Below are 23,566 nucleotides of genomic sequence, written 5' to 3' on the forward strand. Positions count from 1 at the left end.
TTTGTATGTCTTAGAAAGAATACACTCAGATTTTGGTAATTTTAATTGTATCTAATGAGTTATACTGGGCCGGATATTGCCTTGCAGTTAAAAAACTCAGTAGTTATACGAGTAACCCTAGTGATATGCACTAGAAGGCAATAGTGAGAGTTATGAGATGCTTACGGTATATACTCATGACTTGGGACTGCACTACGTGCGATATCCAGCTGCACTTGATGTGTATAGCGCATTAATTGGATATCAAAAGGACGCTAAGTCCATAATGGCTACATGTTGTTGTGAGCCAGTGTAGTCAGTTCTGTGGAAATTCTCAAAACAATTTGTGAGGGCTAGATCCTAGATGGAATCTGAGCTGATAGTCTTACGAGGCTGAATGGCTATGCCATTTTATTGAGAATATTCCTAATTGAGAAAACTCGTACCTCCAATGTCTGTGCATTGCGATAGTCAAGCCAAAATTGGTCGAGTACAAAGTTGTATGGTAAGTCTAGACTTATAAGTCGTAGACAGAATACCATTAAACAATTTCTCATAACTGGTGTTGTCTCTATTGACTATGTAAGGTCAAAGGATAACTTAGCAGCTGCTAACTTGAGGGTTATAAATGGTTGTTGAGATATTGTGACGAGGAATGGGTTTGAAGCCATTGAAATAAAGTTCTATAGTGGATACCCAACCTAGCTGTCACCTAGGTTCAATGGGTCAATTAAATTATGGAACGAAGCGTGTCAGTGTGGGGGTCTCCCCTACCACTCCTCGTTAGAACAGTGACTCCCGTACGAGATTAGCATTGTTAGGAACCCTGAGCTCTTGATTTTGATGATACCAAAGACCATATGAGACCCCCCAAACTTTTCTTTGTCTTTTACTTAATAGGCCGAACTTTTCTTAGGACTGGTCACAACGAGTTCTTAATAGAACCAAAGGTAACCGTCAAGGACGAAGACATGAAGACCAAAGACTTACCAAGGCCGAATACTAAAAGGGCCGAACTCTTGAAGAACGAATAATCAAGATGATTTATTCGAGAAGATGATGAGAGAATGATAAGGTCAATCATTCTCACAAGTACCCAAGGTTTAAGGACTCTAAGGACATTCTCTGAAATATTATCTTGCCCATAGTCTTGATGTTGTGAATGATCAGTGTCAAACGGATTCTAAGAAGCAATCCCAAGGAGCATTAAATGTCATGTCTTTTCGTGTAAGACAAAAGACAAATTATCTCTACACTAAAGTAGACAAACGGCTAGAAATTACTGACATTCACATGGGTCAACTATTACCCATCGGATATTACACACTGGACATAGCTTATGAATTTTGGTTTCCCTCCAATGGAATCAAATTCACGCCTATAAATACCTATGCTTCATTCCATTTGGAGCCGATGGTTCATACATGCAATAGGTGATTATAAGATCTCAAAAAGTGTGCAAAATATTCGTAAAAGTCTAACTCTCAATCCATATTTTAAGAGGAATCTTGTGCTACTCAAGTATTGATTCAAGAAGCTCAAGCCAAGATTTCCAAATTGGAGAAAAGTTCAACCTCTCAACCAATCTTTACTTGGGAGAAGTAGAAAGAGGCGGAGTAAACTTGGAGAAGTTGAAAAACCTACACAAGCGTGGCTGCCTAGCTTTGTGATCAAAGGAGCACGTTTTTGGATGATATTGTACTATCAAATGAGATAATTGTGCAATCCTTCACAAGTTTTGAAGAACAGTGGAGTAGGCTTCGTTAACAGCCGAACCACTACAAAAACTCTCTCTCTCTCTCTCTCTCTCTCTCTCTCTCTCTCTCTCTCTCTCTTACTTATTGCTCTATCTATTGCATTGCACAGTCATGAACCAAGCCTAACATTTTCTTAACTTTTGATCAAGTTCTAACTCTCCTAAAGGGTTTCTACTTGCAAAAAAATTTCTGAACCTAGTGAGTCTATTCAACCCCCCCCCCTCTTTCTAGACTCACTCTTCTACCCATCGGGACCCACAAGTGGTATCAGAGCAAGTACCTTGAATGATAGACACTCTGTGTATATTGCCTAGTGATCTCTTTTCAAAAATCTTGAAAAATCTTTTCACACTTTGCACAAATGTCAAAAATGAATCATCATAGACATTTCCTGATGTTTAACCTTGATAAGTTTAACGATTGGAAAGTTCGGATTCAGGCTCATCTCTCGGCAATCCATGATGAAATGTGGGACGTTATAACTATCGGACCAATTGAAATCTTGGAGGTAAATCCAAACCGAGCCGCTGAAGAACCAGAAGCAGTTGAGATGAGACCCAAGGCAAAGTCCTCTTTGACCACAGAAGAGAGGACTCGTGCAAATCTTGATAATATTGCACGAGACGTTCTCTACAAGGCACTAGAAGAATCGTTATTCCCACGAGTCAAAAAATGCAAGACTGCCAAAGAAATATGGGATACTCTCATGCAGATTGGCGAAGGAGATGAACAAGAGAAAGACAATAAGCTCACCATCGCAATGAAGAAGTTTGAGGACTTCAAACTAGGAACAAGGGAATCCATATCTGATATGGAAGCACGATTCATGAAGTTGCTGACTGACATTGAAGATCTAGACAAAAAGAAACTTACACAAAAGGAGATCAACTTGAAGATACTTCGAGGACTCCCCAAAAGCTGGGAAATGAAAGTCATTGCAATGCGAGACCATCGCGATCTCAAGTTAACCAGCACCACGCAAATCTTTAGTGATTTGAAGGTGTATGAGTTCGAGAAAGAAGCCTTGATTGAGGAAGAACCCGAGACAAGAAACATTGCTCTAGTTGCAAGTCAACAACCCTCATCATCAACTATCAGGTCGAACTCTAACCCTATTGACTTATTTTCTAATGACCAGCTTGCTTTGTTTATGAGAAAGTTCAAGAGGTTCATGAGGAAGAATCAATCCTATGACAACTCGGGTAAGCCAAAGACGTCGAGGCAAAGGCAAGCTGACAAGCCGAGTGGATCAAGGACTCGTGAAGCCGAGGAGGTACAAATGCTTTGCTACAACTGTAGGAAGCCTGGACATTTCAAAGCCGAATGTCCATACCCAATTGTCAACTGTATGCAGTGGTTTATTATTATCAAATTAATTTTTTATTGATTTTTTTAAATAAAAATGACTATCTGCGTCTGGAGCTGGGCAGTTCCAGATGTAGATGGTCATTTTTAAATAATGAAAAAAAATTCATCTGCGTCCGGCAAACTCCGGACGCAGGTAGTCATGAGTAACTGCGTCTGAGGCATATGCGTCTGGAGTACTCCAGACGCAAATTGTCCTAAATTCCAAACGCAAATGCTTTGTTTTGTACTAGTGGTAGTTTCCCACCTAAAAAAATATATCTTGCAAATAATTTCACACCGGGAAATTTGATATGATATTGAAATCTGAATTGTCTTCCTTGATTGGAATATTGTTACCGGGCCACCTCGAGACTTTCAATGGATCATTTATCGGTTACATTTGGGTCTTATCATTAACTAACTAACTAATCTTAACAATGCAACTAGCCAACTAAAAACAACTATAAAACAATAAGTAGCCAACTATAAAACAACAAGTAGCCAACTAAAAACAACAAGTAACTAACTAACTAATCTTAATAATGCAACTAGCCAACTAAAAACAACTATAAAACAACAAGTAGCCAACTAAAAACAACAAGTAACTAACTAACTAATCTTAACAATGCAACTAGCCAACTAAAAAGTAAAAACAACTATAAAAAATTAAACAATGTGAGTGTGTGACCATTAACAAACTAACAAGTAACTATAAAGCATAAAAGTAAATGAATTAACAATGCAACTAGCCAACTAAAAACAACTATAAAAAATTAAACAATGTGAGTGTGTGACCATGGCATTAACCAAAAATGCAAAATGCATATATGTTTTCATTGTTTTGCCCATTGCCGAAAATCCAAAATGCATATATGTTCACTTCATTTTTATTTTTGATATTAGTATCTCTATAACTAGTTGAGTAGTTGACTACCAAAATTAAACAATTAAACAAACTAAAACTTTATAAAAAAAAAAAAACAAATTAAACATTAAACAATAAAATTGAAATATTGAAATATGAAATCTTGAAGCTGCCGGCAGTACCTGAGGCGGGTGTGGCGGCCGACGGCGTTGGCGGAGGTGTCCGGTGGAGGCGCCGGCGGGCAGTGGTGCTGGCGGAGGCGGGTTGCGCAGGCGGCTTCAGGCTTCTCCGCTTCTCCAATTCGCGATCTCTGAAGGAATAAATCAAAATAAGGGTTCAGTCGCCAAAACGACGTCGTTTGGCGACTGAACCTTAAAAAAAAATGGGTGTTTCATTGAAGCGGCCGGCTAGCCGGAGGGCTGCGGAGGAAGCCGATTCCGGCCTTCGTCGCGGCGGCCGCCGGCCGCCTAACGCCTAGAGGCGATTTTTACTACCTTGATAATTAAAATCCAATTTGGATATAAGTAACCTAATGGTCCGAGTAAAGGTGTTGACATAATCAAAAAGGAGGAAATTGTTAGGAATTTCGAGCTCTTGATTTTGATGATACCAAAGACCAGAGGAGACCACCCCCCCCCCCCCTAACTTTTTCTTTGTCTTTTACTTAGTAGGCCGAACTTTTGTTAGGACTCGTCACAATGAGTTCTTAACAGAACCAAAGGTAACCCTCAAGGACAAAGACTTAAAGACTTGAAGACTTGAAGACCGAAGACTTACCAAGGCCGAATACTAAGAGGGTCGAACTCTTGAAGACCGAATAATCAAGATGATTTATTCGAGGAGATGATGAGAGAATGATAAGGTCAATCATTCTCATGAGTACCCAAGGTTTAATGACTCTAAGGACATCCTCTGAAATATTGTCTTGTCCATAGCCTTGATCTTGTGAATGATCAGTGTCAAACAGATTCTAGGACGCAATCCCAATGAGCATTAAATGTCATGTCCTTTTGTGTAAGACAAAAGACAAATTGTCTCTACACTAAAGTAGACAAACGACTAGAAAATACTGACATTCACATGGGTCAACTATTACCCATCGGATATTACACACTGGACATAGCTTTTGAATTTTGGTTTCCTCCAACGGAATCAAATTCACGCCTATAAATACCCATGCTTCATCCCATTTGGAGCTGCTGGTTCATACATGCAATAGGTGATTATAAGATCTCAAAAAGTGTGCAAAATATTCGAAAAAGGTCTAACTCTCAATCCATATTTTAAGAGGAATCTTGTGCTACTTAAGTATTGATTCAAGAAGCTCAAGCCAAGATTTCCAAGTTGGAGAAAAGTTCAACCTCTCAACCAATCTCTACTTGAGATAAGTAGAAAGAGGCGGAGTAAACTTGGAGAAGTTGAAAAACCTACACAAGCGTGGCTGCCTAGCTTTGTGATCAAAGGAGCACGTTTTTGGAAGATATTGTACTATCAAAGGAGATAATAGTGCAATCCTTCACAAGTTGTGAAGAAGAGTGGAGTAGACTTCGTTAACAGCCGAACCACTACAAAAACTCTCTCTCTCTCTCTCTCTCTCTCTCTCTCTCTCTCTCTCTCTCTCTCTCTCTCTTACTTATTGCTCTATCTATTGCATTGCATAATCACGAACTAAGCCTAACATTTTCTTAACTATAAAACGGTGCAAAGTAGTACTAAAAATCTATAACCTTTTATTTCCGTTGCGTTAATCTTTGATCAAGTTCTAACTCTCCTAAAGGGTTTCTACTTGAAAAAAATTTTCTAAACCTAGTGAGTTTATTCAACACCCCCCCNCCCCCCCCCCCCCCCTAACTTTTTCTTTGTCTTTTACTTAGTAGGCCGAACTTTTGTTAGGACTCGTCACAATGAGTTCTTAACAGAACCAAAGGTAACCCTCAAGGACAAAGACTTAAAGACTTGAAGACTTGAAGACCGAAGACTTACCAAGGCCGAATACTAAGAGGGTCGAACTCTTGAAGACCGAATAATCAAGATGATTTATTCGAGGAGATGATGAGAGAATGATAAGGTCAATCATTCTCATGAGTACCCAAGGTTTAATGACTCTAAGGACATCCTCTGAAATATTGTCTTGTCCATAGCCTTGATCTTGTGAATGATCAGTGTCAAACAGATTCTAGGACGCAATCCCAATGAGCATTAAATGTCATGTCCTTTTGTGTAAGACAAAAGACAAATTGTCTCTACACTAAAGTAGACAAACGACTAGAAAATACTGACATTCACATGGGTCAACTATTACCCATCGGATATTACACACTGGACATAGCTTTTGAATTTTGGTTTCCTCCAACGGAATCAAATTCACGCCTATAAATACCCATGCTTCATCCCATTTGGAGCTGCTGGTTCATACATGCAATAGGTGATTATAAGATCTCAAAAAGTGTGCAAAATATTCGAAAAAGGTCTAACTCTCAATCCATATTTTAAGAGGAATCTTGTGCTACTTAAGTATTGATTCAAGAAGCTCAAGCCAAGATTTCCAAGTTGGAGAAAAGTTCAACCTCTCAACCAATCTCTACTTGAGATAAGTAGAAAGAGGCGGAGTAAACTTGGAGAAGTTGAAAAACCTACACAAGCGTGGCTGCCTAGCTTTGTGATCAAAGGAGCACGTTTTTGGAAGATATTGTACTATCAAAGGAGATAATAGTGCAATCCTTCACAAGTTGTGAAGAAGAGTGGAGTAGACTTCGTTAACAGCCGAACCACTACAAAAACTCTCTCTCTCTCTCTCTCTCTCTCTCTCTCTCTCTCTCTCTCTCTCTCTCTCTCTTACTTATTGCTCTATCTATTGCATTGCATAATCACGAACTAAGCCTAACATTTTCTTAACTATAAAACGGTGCAAAGTAGTACTAAAAATCTATAACCTTTTATTTCCGTTGCGTTAATCTTTGATCAAGTTCTAACTCTCCTAAAGGGTTTCTACTTGAAAAAAATTTTCTAAACCTAGTGAGTTTATTCAACACCCCCCCACCCCCCCTTCTAGACTCACTCCTCTACCCATCGAGACCAACAAGCATATTGTTGCTTTAATGATTCGAATGTCGGTTAACATGTGTGAGTATGCGGGATACTCGGGAAAAGAATCACCTATGTGAGAGAGAAGTGAGGGTCACTTCAAAGGAGAATAGATGTGCTTAATTCTTTAGAAACACATGTAGAACCAGAAACGGTGACCCACGACCAAAACGGACACATAAATGAGAACAGAACCATTGTTGGAAGGTTCCTGTGTGGGATATGTCATCGTCCACACAAACGGCAGTCGGTTTAAAGATATCGCGTTCTACCATACAACAAGTAGAGTAAACATATTTTCACAAGGCAAAGTTCAAAGGGTAAAACCTACCTCTGCTATGCATGAATTGACCGTTTAAACACAGTCGTGTCATTTTTCACTCCCGAAAATTCAATTTTCATTCATGTGGGTCGGTCACTCAGATATTTTGAACACGGATCATTATGTTCGGTACGAATTAATTGCGATATTAATTCGTAACATTTGATATTATTTTCAAATAATAAGTACGACCATTTCAAACGTTATAATCCAAATTTTAATTGGATTACTTAATGTCATAATTGTTATTTATTCTTAGCATCCCTCATATATTCATGTGTTTGGGCAGTAGCTTTTGACACCAACGACGCCAACATAGGAAAAGTTAGAAACAAAGAAATTCTTATTTTCTCTCTAGCTTTGTCCTTTTTCTCTTCCCGAAACTCTTCCCAATCTCTTCGAAATAGCTTGTGTTCAAAGCCATTGTTCTAGTTCGCCGAAGGTATTACGCTTTGAGTACTCAAACGTAATATCGTAGATTCATTTTATCCTGAGAGACCGACATCACAACGCTTCTAACACTACCGGGAGGTGAGGAATCGATTTTAACGAGAGAGTGCAGACTCGACTTGAATCCTTGTCTGTCTCTTCCTTTGTTTCTTGGTACGTGAGATTATATTGTAAGTGTTAAATCCCGTTATATATTTTGTATATATATAAATTCTGCTTTAATTTTATTGTTTTGTACTAGTGTATTGGGATTAAAATTGTGATTTTATCCCTTGTGTTGTATCATACTTTGATCATATTTACTATTAAAGTGATGTGTTGTGTTCGAATGTTATATATATATATATATATCTTACTCTATATAATAGTCACTCTCCTAGGGAACCGTGTAGGAGCCAAAACTCCCGCTCAAAAAAAATGGTGCTTTATCTCTGTAAGTTACATAGTCTATAAATATATACTTTGGGAGTCTATAACAACCTTTTTGACTTTTGAAGTTCCCCAAAAAGGACTCCTTTGGGCATTGGGAATGTAAAGAAAAAAAAAAAAACCACAGCTGTAGCCAACTTAACTTTAAACAATATTCCATGATCTATAAATATAAACTTATGGAGTTCCCCAAAAGAAAAAAGATTTTGAAGTTTCAATGTTTCATAGTCCCATTGCTCCATTATACATTCTGGGTTGGGATTTAGCACCGATGAACACCATTGGTTCTCAAGAAAAGCTCTTATGAACACCAGAAATGCTATAAAACGCGTATGAAGTTCCTGTGAGAGAAGAGACGGAGAAACCATCAAGTGCAAAGAGGGTGTGTTTCATGATCAAAAGGTATGTGTGTATGCTCTATACTATAAACCTAACTAAAGAATTACATATAAAATAAGCACAGGTATAGAAAAAATCTAGAATGGAAGGTAGGGTAAGACACATACCAATCGTCATCCACAATCTTTTTTTTTTTTTTGTTTTTTTAACTTTCAAGTACTCTGTAGCAGATTTCCTATAAACAGATTATATAAGTTGCATATAATGAACTGAGAAACTGATGTATCTCTTCAGCAAAGGCTGCAATGGATCCAAGTCAGTTATCGTCTGTGCAAACATTATCCACTGAATGGGCAACCAACAGATGTAAAGGGTCTTTAATGTAAGTACATCCTGGAGATATCTGTGCATATATCAAAACATTCAATCGAAACTTATGATAATAATTTAATCTAACACGAGTAAGCCAGCACGGTCTTAACCTTTTCTAATTTTCTAAGCCTCTCCCGTTTGGTTCCAGAATACAAGTTGTGAATGAGGAAAATAACTTCTGCAGTCATAGGAAGAAAGAGGAAGAGGAAGCCACGGTCTACTCTAAATCCAGGTATTAAAACCTTCCTAACTGCATAAACCATCAGATTTAATTCTTATCATGTGGACAGTGTACGACTTTTTGTTAACAAAGAACACAAGTCATGTGAATGTTCAGTTAGACTTTTTTGTTGAATTTTGAACAAAATCTTGAAAATGGCAAGTCAGTTTTTTTTTAAAAAAAAAATATTAACAGAGCACTATTAAGGCAGAATACAGAACGAAATACACACATAAATTGAATAGATACTTATACTTGGTTTGTCTTCTACATAACTGTTAGTAGAAATAACATGCAAAAACATAGTGTACTAAAGCTCAAAAATACCATAAGATAACATATCTCACAGAAATTATATGCAAATATCAGAATGGAAGCTTTAACTAGATCTAGATCTAGGGCATCATCTCACTTAGCCTGTCTAATAGATATGTAAAGGTAAACCTCCGTGAACCCCGAGATTCGAGTTACCGTAATCTGGATCGGTGAAAACTGTTCAGTGTTCATCACCTATGTTGATCTGTTCCTCAGAAGTCAGAGCTCAGTAGCAGTCTTCCCTTCGCTACGCCCACGCGACCAAGCCCCTCCGCCACGCCGACGGCCGCCACCTCACGCTACCATGTCCCATCACCAGTCGTCTCCGCGGCTACACCTCCGGCCCTCGGCCTTGCACTCCGCTTCTACTTTCTGGTAGCAGACTAGCAATAGAAAGATGGAAAGATGGGCTTTGATGGAGAGATGATTTTGATAGAAAAGATGGAGAGGTGATGCACGAGGCAGACCGTGAGACAGGCAGACGTGATAATTCAGAAAGTTTTTTTTTTTTTTTTTAATATGTAAAGTTGTAGCCTTTAGGATATTTACAGGACTTACCACAATCTAAATAAGCTCATAATTAATTACAAAAAATTTATATATATATATATATATATATATATATATATATATATAGGTATGTATTTATTTATTGGAAGTAAAAGTTTAATTTATTTGTTTGTAAATAAAATTGTTATTATGTCTTTTTAAAAAATTATTGAGTTGATGAATATTTTTATTGTATACAAATTTATTTCTATTAGATGTGCAATATGGTCATTTACTTATTTTATTTAAAAAAACATTTTGATGTAGACGACAAAGAAAATTTATTAGAAGAGACGGTTAGTTACTGTTTATCAATCTACTACAACCAAAAATTGTTTGTATGGTGTTTTTCAAGGAAATTATTGTGCACTTACTTATAAACATTATATACAATAGTAAGTGTGGTGTAAATTGTTATTTCATCATTTTTTTTTCATATTTATAGCGAATAATATTTTTAATGGATAATATCTCATGTTGGGTTGTTATTGAAGAAATTAGTCTTTGTATGCGTCTAGAGTTAGCAATCCTAAAGATCTAAAAATTAAATTATAATTTGTAATGATTTTATTAAGAGTTGTACTTTATATACTAATGTTGTTTATCAGGAAGTTTTTAAAAATTTGTAAATAGAATTCTACTTTTTTAAGTCAATATTTTTGTGTGTTGGTGTTGCAATATCGTATAATAACCTATAACAATGTTATATATATAGCTTATTATCGTATATTCAATTGGTTTGTTTATTACAATAATATTTTAAATTAAAATATAATTTGTAAATCCGGCATATATTCAATCGGTTTGTTTATTACAATAAATATTTTAAATTAAAATATAATTTGTAAACCGTGCATCGCACGGGTACAATGCTAGTATATAACTATATATATATATATATATATTCGCATTTTGTAATATATATATAAATATATTATTTTGTGCAATATTGACTGTTCATTCCCAACAATGACTATAAATAAGAGTCAAGGTTAGACTTTATCTCATGTAAAATTGCTTTTAAAGAAATCAATTTTTGTATATGGTCAGTTATACGTTGTTGTTTCAAGAGTTAGCAACCTAAATTTTGATTGCAAACGGAAGTGAAAGAAGCGGTACTGTAACTACAAATGTTGTTTACCATGAATTATTTAATACGGAGTAATTTATAATATCAAAACAATGATTAATAAGTTTTTACAATTAGTTTTTGTTAAACTAGTGATTTATCTAGGCAAACTAATGCATTCATTATCTTTTACGGAAAACTTTCACATTAACTTAAAATTAAAATTAAAAATTAATTTGCTGACAAAATTTTAGATATGTTAATATTCAGATAACTTTATTGTATAAGTCTTATTTGTAAATTGCACGGGACAATTAGTAGTGTGTATATACATATAGTAGATAGATTAAATTTTTGGTCAATTATTGATTTTCATAAAAAAAATGGAAAAAGTGTCCAATAGGCCACTGAACTTATCGCTTTTGTGCAATTGGGCCATTGAACTTAAAAAGTGTGCAATTCAATCATCAAACAAGAAAATTTTATACAATTGGACCATTTTTACACACTACTAATTATGAAAAACAATTGGACCACTAAATTTTTTAGTTTTTCAATAAATTGTCAATTTTTTAAGAAAAAAATGTCAAATAGGTCACTGAATTTATTAAAAAACTAAAAAATTTTGAACTAAAAACTCTGTCGATAAATGAACTCTATGAAGTTTGAGTCGGTTCGGTTTTTTTCTCAGCCCTACCTATTGCGGTAATTTCCCTAGAATTAACGTTCATATTACAATTGGGTTCCGAGCCTCCGGGGCACATTAATCACCACATCACATCAAACACGGTCCCACGCCTTTGAATTTCAAAACCATATTTAGTGGGAAATCCTTGGGACAGAGACCCACACTATTTTACGTCCACACTGGCACACTGTTGGGCACATTCCAAAATACCCAAAACACAAGAATCAGGGTTCTTGCTTCTTTTGGTCATAAATCTTTCCAATGGCCAGGTACCAAAAATCTTCATCCGCCAAAACCCCTTTGTACCTTTTGGTTTTGTTCTCACGCACACTGAATAGAGCTGTTTTTTGTTTTCGGATGATTATATTGTGAAAACGATTCCAACTTTACCAATGCATGATGATTCTTACAATCAGAAAGGATTTATGTAAATATTATCTAATTAAAGTGGGGAAATATCCCAACCTTATGAGTCTGTGCGACTCTGCAAGTCATTAGAATGGCTTAAAGTTCGGATTTTTATCAAAGCGTGGAGTTGTGTTTGTCCGCTGAGTTTGTAAGAGTAGAGGTTGAGATGAATGAATTGTCTTATGGTATTGGAATGGGGACTTCATATTTTCCATTTGATGAATCATCTGCTCACTGAGATATATATATATGCAGTTTATTAATGCCAAAATCACAGACAATATGAGATTCTTCTCTTGCCTAATGAGATTAATGAATTGTCTTATGGTATTGGAATGGTTTTTGATATTTTGCCTATGCTGCATTTTTGGGTGTATAGAAGTAGTAGATAAATAATGCTTGTAACAGTATTGCTGTTAAAAGTCAGTTGCTGTACTGTTAGTTTGGTGTTTCTAGTTTCAGTTAGCATTAGCATTGCAATTAGCTGGTGTCTAAGCCTTAAAGGAGTTCTATATGTTTGATTGAGCTCCATGACTATGTGTTTAGTTTTAACTTTCTCTATGCATATTAAATGGGTTAGAGTGCATTCTTTTGTTTGTTACGCTACTGTTTGAATTCTGATATGTTTATGCAATTGCAATTTCTAGTATTGCATCTTTTTGTTTCTCAAGGTATGTTTCCGCATGTTAAGCATTGAGAATGATTTGTAGCAGATTTTAGGTTAATGTAGAGCTCTACAAGTTGATAATAGCACCACCATGATAGACTAGTTGGAGTTCTGATTCTATAAATTTGGTAGTATGTATTGTAGTCGAGTATATATATTTATAAATATGGTTTGATTGACCTGTGCAGACAAGCATGGTTGGTTGATCCTAATAGGCTTGCAACAAAGATTCTTAGTGCATCAAGTGATCCAAAAAGAACCAACTGGAAGAGTAATCCTACAAAAGCTTGCCCTAATTGCCAGTATAGAATTGACAACAGTGATGTAAGATTCTAAATCCAGGAACTTTATTTCTATTGATAAGTTATAATTTTCTTAATATTTCCTTTCACGTGTTAAAAGTATAATTACTGTATTTACATCCATGAATTCCCACTTCTCCAAATCTCCCATTCTTCCCTCTTCCTTCTGATCCTTTATACTGCTCTCCTATAAATTGGGAATTCATATGTTATCTAGTTTAATCATTGTTTGAACTTGGCATGTTATCTTTGATTAGCGATGCATGGTTCTTAAGTTGATTTTGTGATTTTGAAGAAATATTCAATTGAGAAGAAACAAAGTAAAGGGAATTAGGAAAGGATGAAGCAACTTTGTACAGTAACTACGTTCATTTTTATAAAGTCAGAGACTAATTACAGTCAACTTCACTTCATTATTGTTCTCCATTTTAGAGTTATAATAATAATAATAATAATAATAATAATAATAATGATAATAATAATAATAATAATAATAATAAATTAAAATCTGTTAATTTCAGGTAAGTCATGAATGGCCAGGATTACCAAGAGGGGTGAAGTTTGATCCATCTGATCAAGAGATTGTCTGGCACTTAATTGCGAAATTTGGAGCCGAAGATTTGCAAACTCATCCTTTTATTGATGAGTTCATTCCAACAGTTGAAGAAGATGATGGAATCTGCTATACACATCCTCAAAATTTACCCGGTATGAACTATGATGCTCTAGGATTAGCTTTTATAATTAGCATTACTTATAATAATGGCCGTGCTTTTAGGTATTAAGATGGATGGAAGTTGTTCGCACTTCTTTCACAGAGCAATAAAAGCCTACAATACAGGAACTCGAAAGCGCCGAAAGATACATGGTGATAATTTTGGAGATGTTCGTTGGCACAAGACTGGTCGCACAAAACCTGTTCTCTTGGATGGTGTACAAAAAGGTTGTAAGAAGATAATGGTTCTATATGTCAGCCCTGCCAAGGGTGGTAAACCAGAGAAAACAAATTGGGTTATGCATCAGTATCACCTTGGAACAAGCGAAGATGAAAGAGAAGGAGAATATGTAATCTCCAAGGTGTATTATCAGCAGCAGCAGGTTAAGCATAATAAGAAAAGTGAATGTCAATCTCCGAATGGCCATGAATGTTTGACTGTCAAGGTAGATCCCGTTACTCCCAAATCTGTGACCCCAGAACCCCCATTTACAGAAAGAAGATTTGCAAGCTCAGATGCAGTATCCTTGACCCCAGGACAAAAAAAAAAATACTAAAAGAAGATATTCAAAAATATGTTTGGCTTGAATATGAGTTCCCTGAAACTCTTCTGCTTTGTAAATATTTTGCTTTAATGTTCGTTCTCATGCAAGAATATATATTCAACTTTTTTGATTTACACTTCATCATCAGGAGGTGAACTACATTGAAGACCACATGGAAACTCCATTTCAGAAGTCTGGTAATCATGACCTAATCACTGAGAATCAAATTGATGAAATGGAGGCGAAAAATGAAAATGAAGCTGGTGATGACCCGAAATGGTATGACCTTGAGTCACAAAACATAATGGATTCGCAGCAGCTTGCGGAATATATATCATTGTGTGATGAATTTATCATTAGCCAATCTCCAAGTAGGGAGGATCAGCAAAACCATAAAGAAAAGAAGCGCAAGACCTGTCTTTCTGATCATTATGCATGCCTGGGGGCGGAGGATTTGAAAAAAGATTTAGAGGAGTGCCAAGATTATGAGCAGCAAAACCATAAAGAAAAGAAGTGCAAGACCCGTCTTTCTGATCATTATGCATGCCTGGGGGCGGAGGATTTGAAAAAAGATTCAGAGTGCCAAGATTATGAGCTTGATCCAGCGAACATTATACTAGACACTCCACCTGACTTTCGGCTTAGCCAACTTGTAATTCTGTTATTATTACTATTGTTTAAAATTTATTTTGTCTCATATTGAATTTGTTTCTTATTTTTCTGACTTTTGATTGGCCATATTTGGAATTCAAATTTCTGCAGGAGTTTGGATCACAGGACAGTTTCATTGCCTGGGGTGGGCACAAGATTGGTTCTGAAGAGCAAGGAGATTAACGGCATCATTAGACAGATTTTGCTCCAAAGTGGACTGCTAACTCCACCAATATCGCTATTTCTTTTTGAGGCCTGCTTGGATGAACTATGCCCGAATGCCAGTGAATGGTATTAATATTTCATGCAGTATCTAGCTTTTTAACCTTATGCCATAAGGTCGGTCTTTTCCATTTTTGAAGCCAGATTAACTGCGTGTTCAATGCTACTTATTTCCTTTCATGTTTTGTAACAAAATTATATAATGTATATATGCTAAACACCTCATGTCTGTTGGCATATTAACTATTTTCCTCATGGCCAAGCACGGCTTATACACTGAGGCTTACCCTCAACCTACCAGTTACTAGGAGGCTAACCAATGTTCTTATTATAGTTGTGTCTAAGAGGACAAAGCTCATTTTTGGTTTGGCATTTTCTCAACGAAAAATGTTTGTTCTTGAAAAGCTTACACACTATTATTATAGTGTTTTCTCTACCTTTTGATATTGGACAGAAGGGGACATGAGAGTTTGCAATTGTTTCTTAATTGATAGTATTCTGTAGTTGAAACATTCTTCTTGAGATAAGAAACAGGGCACTGCTAATATTCAAATGTAATGTCTTGTCTGAAACAATGAACCAGCAAGAACCTTAGCTTACAGGTCATTGGCTGACATTCAACATGTAGTAAGGGTCAGGCTCACCTATCTGTTTCAACTTTGGTGAGTATTATTATTTACACATTGTAGGCATTCAATAGTATTATGGTGATGAATATTTATTATAATTATTATTACTGTGATTATTCAAAATAAAATAGAAAAAGAAAAATAATACTTTTGGTCCATAAATTATGGTGTATACCGAATTTAGTTCTTTTGTTATAATTCCTTGGATTTGTTTGGTTAAATAGTTAGTTTATCAACTAATTTTGATTTATTTGAATCAATATAAATGTTTGGTTAATTAGTTTTTTGTAACTTTAAAATGAAATTAAAAAACTGTTCAAAGTAACTTTTTCAATTAGTTTTTTTTTTTAGAAAAAGAAATTATATCAAACAATTATTAGCAAATAGCTAATTTACCAAACACTCTTTTATAATCCGTTAATGTTATTAACTAGTTATACGAGTTAACTCAATAAGCTAATAGTCATTTACCAAACATGGCCAAAGTTTTTGGCGCTTTTAGTCCTCCAAATGAGTAAAATGTGCAATGATATTAGTGTGAGGAGATGGAATTATTTAGAAGCATAATTTTCGGTTATTTCGAAATTTTAATAGAACTTTTATAACCAATCGAAACTGGCCGATTGTTCAACTCATCATAATTGATAGAATTGGCACCTACAGTTTTTGGTTTTTGGTCGGTTAAATATAACCAAAGTTTTTATGTAAAATGGCTAAATTTATTTTATTTCTTTAACTAATGCTAAATGGCTAAATTGTTGAAGCAAACAAATAGTAGTATCTTAGTATTTATAGTGCATTGGAGTTAATGTCCTCAAGTACAATAGTGGCTTAGTGAAATGTAAATCAACTATATTTAATACATTATATGGTCAACAAATGTAGTGCTATCCAATAGTCCTAGTCCATTAAAATTAATGTAATGGGTTAGTTGGAGTTTTTTTTTTTTTTTTCTTTGGATTAATCTTTGATTTTTCGGTCGGTTTTTGGTTCTCATAAAAAATTGATAAGCGACCGAAAAATTCAAATGACAAAAAATTTTTGACATTGATAACGAAAACCGAACCAAAATTCGAAACATTCAGACTGTTCAATTTTCAATCATTGATTTTCTGTTGGTCCGATTTTTTTCACACACCTAGAATTATTTGCTAGCAAAAAGGTGTTTGAACTTGAGGAGGTTTCAATTTTTAAAATCTTCATTATACTTAGTGCAAAACCCTTTTTTTTTTTGGGCGGCGAGAAAAACACATACTTATTATTCAAGAGTGTGTAATAGTAAACTCTATTTTTGTGTATTAGTTTACAAACTACATAAGATCAGAGTTGTAAATTGCACTAAGAAAACATTGCTCAAGTGAGAGAATTTTAGTAAAAATTCAATTCGTGACCTTTTAACTAGGAGAATTATGTTTCACCCACTTTGTCACTCAATTCAGGACACAAGGCACTATTTTTTATATATAAAAAATGAAAATGTTAAAAATTGAACGACTATTTATTACTCCCTCTTCCCATTTTATTTGTCCTACTTACTATTCATTCGAAACATTCAGACTGTTCAATTTTCAATCATTGATTTTNCGACCGAAAAATTCAAATGACAAAAAATTTTTGACATTGATAACGAAAACCGAACCAAAATTCGAAACATTCAGACTGTTCAATTTTCAATCATTGATTTTCTGTTGGTCCGATTTTTTTCACACACCTAGAATTATTTGCTAGCAAAAAGGTGTTTGAACTTGAGGAGGTTTCAATTTTTAAAATCTTCATTATACTTAGTGCAAAACCCTTTTTTTTTTTGGGCGGCGAGAAAAACACATACTTATTATTCAAGAGTGTGTAATAGTAAACTCTATTTTTGTGTATTAGTTTACAAACTACATAAGATCAGAGTTGTAAATTGCACTAAGAAAACATTGCTCAAGTGAGAGAATTTTAGTAAAAATTCAATTCGTGACCTTTTAACTAGGAGAATTATGTTTCACCCACTTTGTCACTCAATTCAGGACACAAGGCACTATTTTTTATATATAAAAAATGAAAATGTTAAAAATTGAACGACTATTTATTACTCCCTCTTCCCATTTTATTTGTCCTACTTACTATTCATTCGAAACATTCAGACTGTTCAATTTTCAATCATTGATTTTCTGTTGGTCCGATTTTTTTCACACACCTAGAATTATTTGCTAGCAAAAAGGTGTTTGAACTTGAGGAGGTTTCAATTTTTAAAATCTTCATTATACTTAGTGCAAAACCCTTTTTTTTTTTGGGCGGCGAGAAAAACACATACTTATTATTCAAGAGTGTGTAATAGTAAACTCTATTTTTGTGTATTAGTTTACAAACTACATAAGATCAGAGTTGTAAATTGCACTAAGAAAACATTGCTCAAGTGAGAGAATTTTAGTAAAAATTCAATTCGTGACCTTTTAACTAGGAGAATTATGTTTCACCCACTTTGTCACTCAATTCAGGACACAAGGCACTATTTTTTATATATAAAAAATGAAAATGTTAAAAATTGAACGACTATTTATTACTCCCTCTTCCCATTTTATTTGTCCTACTTACTATTCATTGGTCAAACCAACTCTTTCTTATTTGTTTATTTTCTTTAGTATTTTTTACTTATTTTTTAAATTTGATTTTTTTTTGTGTTTAATAGTACTTTTAGTGTAGTTTCTAAATATATAAATTTTGTATATTAATACTAAACTTAATATTATAAATAATTGAATTCAAAATAACTTCAGTCAAGTCTTGTTAACCGAACTAGACACCTAAAATGGGATGGAAGGAGCATATCATTATTATTGAGATGTGAAAAGTGTCATTTTTCTAACCATAATTTAGTAAGCACATATTGCCTAGTTTCTGGATACATTCACCAATTCCTTTCAAGTAACAATCTTGAAATCCTCCCGGAAATTATGGAGGGGACATGAATGCCCTCTTATCTGGTTGGAGGGACATCCAATGGTTAAGAAAGCTGGATTTTAGGATAAGAATATGGAAGTTTCCTGGCAAAGAGCTAGAGATAGAGGCATATATAGACGTAGAGTTAACTTTAGTAAAGGATACGAGAAATTTTGGTCTCCCTAGGACTAACAATCACATGATGTGCTTAGAGAAGGGACACTAGGGTGAGTGGGTCTTCACCTTCTTGAAAATTTCTCCCATACTAGACTTTTCCAACTATTCAAACATGATGCAATTTTTTTTAGCAAATAAATATTAAATTTGGAAATTTATCTAAAATTGTATAATGAGGTCTGGGGTAGCATCTAGGATTGTCACTGATGACATTTCTGGAAATCAACAATTTTCCGACCACCGACAAGTGGCGGAAATCGCCAAAATTCGGTCAGAAACCACTATTCCGACCACTGTTGGGGTCTGAAAAAACACTCGTCGGTATTTCCGACCATCCCACGCAGTGGTCGGAAATACTGTCCACAAAATAGTGGCGTCGAAAAAGTTCGTCGCGTGGAAAAGTTGGCTGTCCAGGCTTCCGACCACCTAGTTGTCGGAAATCCCGACAACTGGTGGTCGGAAAAGTTGAAGCAAAGAACATTGATTATTTCCGACCACTAACAACTTTTAGTGGTCGGAAATGTTCTCATTATAAAAAATATATATTTCACTACAGAGAACCCCCTCGATTCTCTGTAGTGAATTGAATATATATATATATATATATATATATATATTGTTACATGTTAAAATATCTGTTGAAAAAACATAAAATATGCATTTCATATGCTTGATGAGATTTCATTCATCAATATACAATTGAATATGTAAAACAAGTCAAAATCTAACATTCCTATTAGTCTCTGAATTTTTGAATATACAAGTAGGAAGCAAATTTCTCAGAGTCATCAACCTTCCCACCTTTAGCTACCACACACCTGAATTATAGAAATGGAAAAACAAGTCAGACCCAACATTGTAAACATGCCACTTGCTGCAGATTAAAGACTTTAATCACAAGGTCAGCCTAGTCTTGGAAACCTAAATTGTTTTTAATTTATCAGGTTGCCAAATCATTTCTATTTTGAAAAAATCTCATCACCTAAACATGTCTAATTGTTGAAATGTTCATAGTTCTGTATTCCATGTTTATGCAAGTAGGATATGCATCCATAGTTCAAATGATATTGATGAAGCTAACAAAGGTGTATTCATATGGGAGGGAAAAGTATCCTAGGAACATATGCAAAGCAGTACAGAATAAAAGCAGTACACCAAAATAAAGCCATGGCATTTTACCTGTGAAACTCAACATACATGTGAAACAATGCCTAGTCTGGTTTGTTGTAGGGAATCGAAAATCAGATGGAGCAGTCTTCAGTTCAATCTGGGAGAAAGATTAACCAAAAGACGTCAACCTACAAAAGGTCAATAGTTGAAAATATTAAGAAAATTTGGAGCAGCTTATTTTTTCCTAAGGCACAAATTCATAAATAACTGAATAAATGAAATGCCATGTTAAAAGTCTTCGAACCAGTTTGGATAAACTTACGTAAGTCATAGATGAGCATACATGATTCTACTAGAAATAAACAGAGTACTAATCTTCACAGGGCCCAGTTCACTATGACACTATCTAAGCTGAAAGTATTTAGAAGGCAAAGATTTCAGATTCACTAATAATTTAACCAATTTCTTAAATTCATAGAAGTATGAAGAGTGGTAACAAAAGCATATGTAGAGTAGTTTATAAGGTAAAGCATTTCCACATTTCATAGATGGGTTATAAATAGAAAGTTATCCCCATTAAAAAAGGCAAGTGCTGCAATATAGCATAAATTATTTTTCCTTGAATGACAAAAGGCAACAAGCAATATATCAACAACACCCCTTATTAAATGGAGGATCATGTGATCAGTTTCAAATTCAACAAAAACACACAGTGAAATCTAGGTCATCACAATCCTAGGTACTTAATGAGGAAAAAGAAAACCTTAGAAACTAAAGAATCACACAGTAGCACATAACAGAGGAAATAAGCTATTAAAATCTAACCTTTCACTTCTTGCATACTGCCAGCATCATAGAGAGTAGCACATAACACTTGGTTGTAAGCCCAAATCACATTAACAAAGATATACTTTGACAATTATTTTTTGTTTATTGGACATTTTTTTTTGCAACAATGACTAGTATATACATAATACACAATTACTCTAATTTAAGCATATAATTCAAGAGCAAAGATTCAAACTACTTACTTGTTTTTACAAGAAAAGCATTGAAATACAGCCAGATAGAGCCAATTCCTTACCTTGTAACAATCATATCAATGCTGAAGAACTCAAAAGCCAAGCTTGGACTATTCTCTCTCCACACAAGGGTGCACAAATCTGAATTCATATCCAATAAAGATTTTAATGTTATATTACCTCTACTTAAAATACCTTGCTTGAAGTTTACCATAATACTAACAAGTGAAAATCAATAGGACATTTTAACCACAACTCTAATAAAATCACCCTAATAGGACATCTTCAAAATCAATATTTCATAGGTAAGTCTATTTACTTCTTTTCCAGCAACCATGTCTATTTACTTCTTTTCCAGCAACCATGTAGCACAATAAAGTTGCTGTATAAATATACTTTAATTCACTTCAAAAACATTTTCATTTGAGTAACTAAAAGTGATATATTTTGTAGTTATCAGCATCCAGTTCATGAAACTTCTTTGCTCAATGGAAGGAAGACCAATGTTGGCATCATTGAGAAAGTGTTTTTCTCATTTGCCAATAGAACTTAAAGTGAAATATTAAAAACTAAACACATGATGGGCAAAAAATAAAGAGCCGTAGTGCACAATGATAAAATTTTCTATTTAGACTTCCTCCCTAGATTCTCTCAGCAATCAGACCCAACCAAAAGTTTTGCAGATGGAACAACAAGGGCATCAAACACGTTCTGATCACAACCTTTAAGCAACTAAAACCCAGTTTATCTACTGAAAATTCCAGTACAACCCAACAAACACCAAAGCACAAACAATCCACGAAAGGGACTTTTTTACATCAAAACAGCACGATTTACATTTACAAACATGATGAGACCTAAAATCTCGAAAGGTACTTTGGTTTGACCCTACCAAGGGCTTCCACTCCTACCTTTGGCTAAATGCATCTTTCACCAGTTTGGGATTCGTCAAGAGATTAAAACTCTAAATTAGGTCAACGGATTAAAACAACCAAAAAAAAAACATTGCTTACTGAAGTCGATGGTGCCGGTGGGTTATTGCCGTTGGAGTGCGACTGTCGATGGAGTGCGTCGGTGGGTCCTGCGTTGCTGCCGGTGCCGGAGGCGTGAAAGAGGAAGGCCGATTGGGAGATTGAAGGAGGAAGGCAAAATTTTGGGGCAAAATCTGAGAATGGGAGATTAGGGAGTGAAGGATGGGCGAAATTTTGGGGCAAAGTATGAGAATGGGAGATTGGGGAGTGAAGGAGGGAGAAGTGAAGAAGTGGAGGGACTGAATATTGGCGAAAATTTGGGCTAGGCGCCAATTTTAATAATTTGGGGTGAAAATTTGGCAGAATTTTTTTTTTTGTAACATAATAATAATAATAATAATAATAATAATAATAATAATAATAATAATAATAACAACTTCAAAATAAAATTATTTTAAAATTTAGATATTTATAATTAAAATTAATTTATGATAATGAATTAATGACTATTATTATTATTACAAGTAAATTATATTAAACTTTACATCATCATAATAATAATAATAATAATAATAATAGTAATAATAATAATAATATTCTTATTGGCCATTTTACACGTAACCAGTTAATAGTAAACAACTAATTTACCAAACACATTTTTATAACTAGCTAATACGATAAGCTAATAGCTACTAGCTATACGACTAATTATCTATTAGCTATCAACTAACATTCATTTGTCAAGAGAATGAGTTTTTTCCCAAAATAGTCCCCTAACTATTGCTCATTCTCAATTTTACATTTCGACTTTCAATTGCACCAAATGTGGTCCCTCGACTTTCAAAAACTCACCCAATTTGGTCCTCCGTTACATATTCCGTCAAATCAGTGTTAAAATGGAGGGCATTTTGGTCCATTTACCTATTGTTAGCCTAATAAACATTGAGAAATAGTTGAGGGACCATTTTGAGAATAGTCAAGGGACCATTTTGGGAAAAACTATTTTATTTATTTCATTTTTGTTTATTTTCATTTTTTAGACTCTATAAAATTAGAATTTCTATACATTTTTTTTCTTACAAATATAAATAGTTAAAATTGCGCAATCCAACCTCAAAATTTTTAACTTTCTTTACTGACTTTTACCCTCTAAATATACAAACTATTCCTATGAAATTTTACAATAAGTTCCGTAAATTTCATAAATACTCATATACTTTTTTTTTTTTTTTTTTTATGTTCATAGACAATCAATCACCATGTATCACATTAAATATTACTTTTACCATTGAAAATAATATTTTTTTTCAAGCTTAGACACCCAAAGGGTGTAAAATGTAGGGAAAAAATATCGGACCGAAAGGTAAATTTTTCTAGTAAACTTCTCAGGTGAGCCGAAAAGTAAAATCTCGTCAATGTTTCCTGCAATATTTTCTG

The 23,566-nt window shown here is 34.5% G+C and overlaps 1 protein-coding gene and 3 long non-coding RNA genes across 6 annotated transcripts; 2 read left to right on the plus strand and 2 right to left on the minus strand.

Moving 5' to 3' along the window:
- The first annotated feature begins 8,494 nt into the window (after positions 1-8,494).
- Positions 8,495-9,636, plus strand: LOC116031844. Its single transcript, XR_004100679.1, has 3 exons — positions 8,495-8,635; positions 8,867-8,954; positions 9,093-9,636. It is a non-coding gene; the product is annotated as an uncharacterized LOC116031844 (long non-coding RNA).
- LOC116031843 lies at positions 8,603-9,770 on the minus strand. 2 transcript variants are annotated; one of them, XR_004100677.1, is made up of 3 exons: positions 9,636-9,770; positions 9,055-9,194; positions 8,603-8,975 (listed from the first exon to the last, which is right to left on the minus strand). It is a non-coding gene; the product is annotated as an uncharacterized LOC116031843 (long non-coding RNA). The 2 variants fall into 2 exon arrangements; XR_004100678.1 differs by lacking the exon at positions 9,055-9,194 and having other exon boundaries at positions 9,636-9,763.
- Positions 9,771-11,972: 2,202 nt separating this feature from the next.
- LOC116032979 (SUPPRESSOR OF GAMMA RESPONSE 1-like) lies at positions 11,973-15,699 on the plus strand. The gene is made up of 6 exons (XM_031275732.1): positions 11,973-12,054; positions 13,049-13,184; positions 13,684-13,870; positions 13,941-14,323; positions 14,571-15,074; positions 15,185-15,699. Exons 1-6 carry the CDS (start codon positions 12,047-12,049, stop codon positions 15,254-15,256), a joined length of 1,290 nt encoding a protein of 429 aa, XP_031131592.1. The 5' UTR covers positions 11,973-12,046; the 3' UTR covers positions 15,257-15,699.
- A 3,965-nt stretch (positions 15,700-19,664) lies between these two features.
- On the minus strand, positions 19,665-22,418 carry LOC116033508. 2 transcript variants are annotated; one of them, XR_004100862.1, is made up of 4 exons: positions 22,172-22,418; positions 21,221-21,299; positions 20,206-20,293; positions 19,665-19,844 (listed from the first exon to the last, which is right to left on the minus strand). It is a non-coding gene; the product is annotated as an uncharacterized LOC116033508 (long non-coding RNA). The 2 variants fall into 2 exon arrangements; XR_004100861.1 differs by having other exon boundaries at positions 20,206-20,324.
- Positions 22,419-23,566: the final 1,148 nt, after the last annotated feature.

Source organism: Ipomoea triloba, chromosome 10 (genome assembly GCF_003576645.1).
Source record: "Ipomoea triloba cultivar NCNSP0323 chromosome 10, ASM357664v1".
In the NCBI taxonomy this organism is placed as follows: domain Eukaryota; kingdom Viridiplantae; phylum Streptophyta; class Magnoliopsida; order Solanales; family Convolvulaceae; genus Ipomoea; species Ipomoea triloba.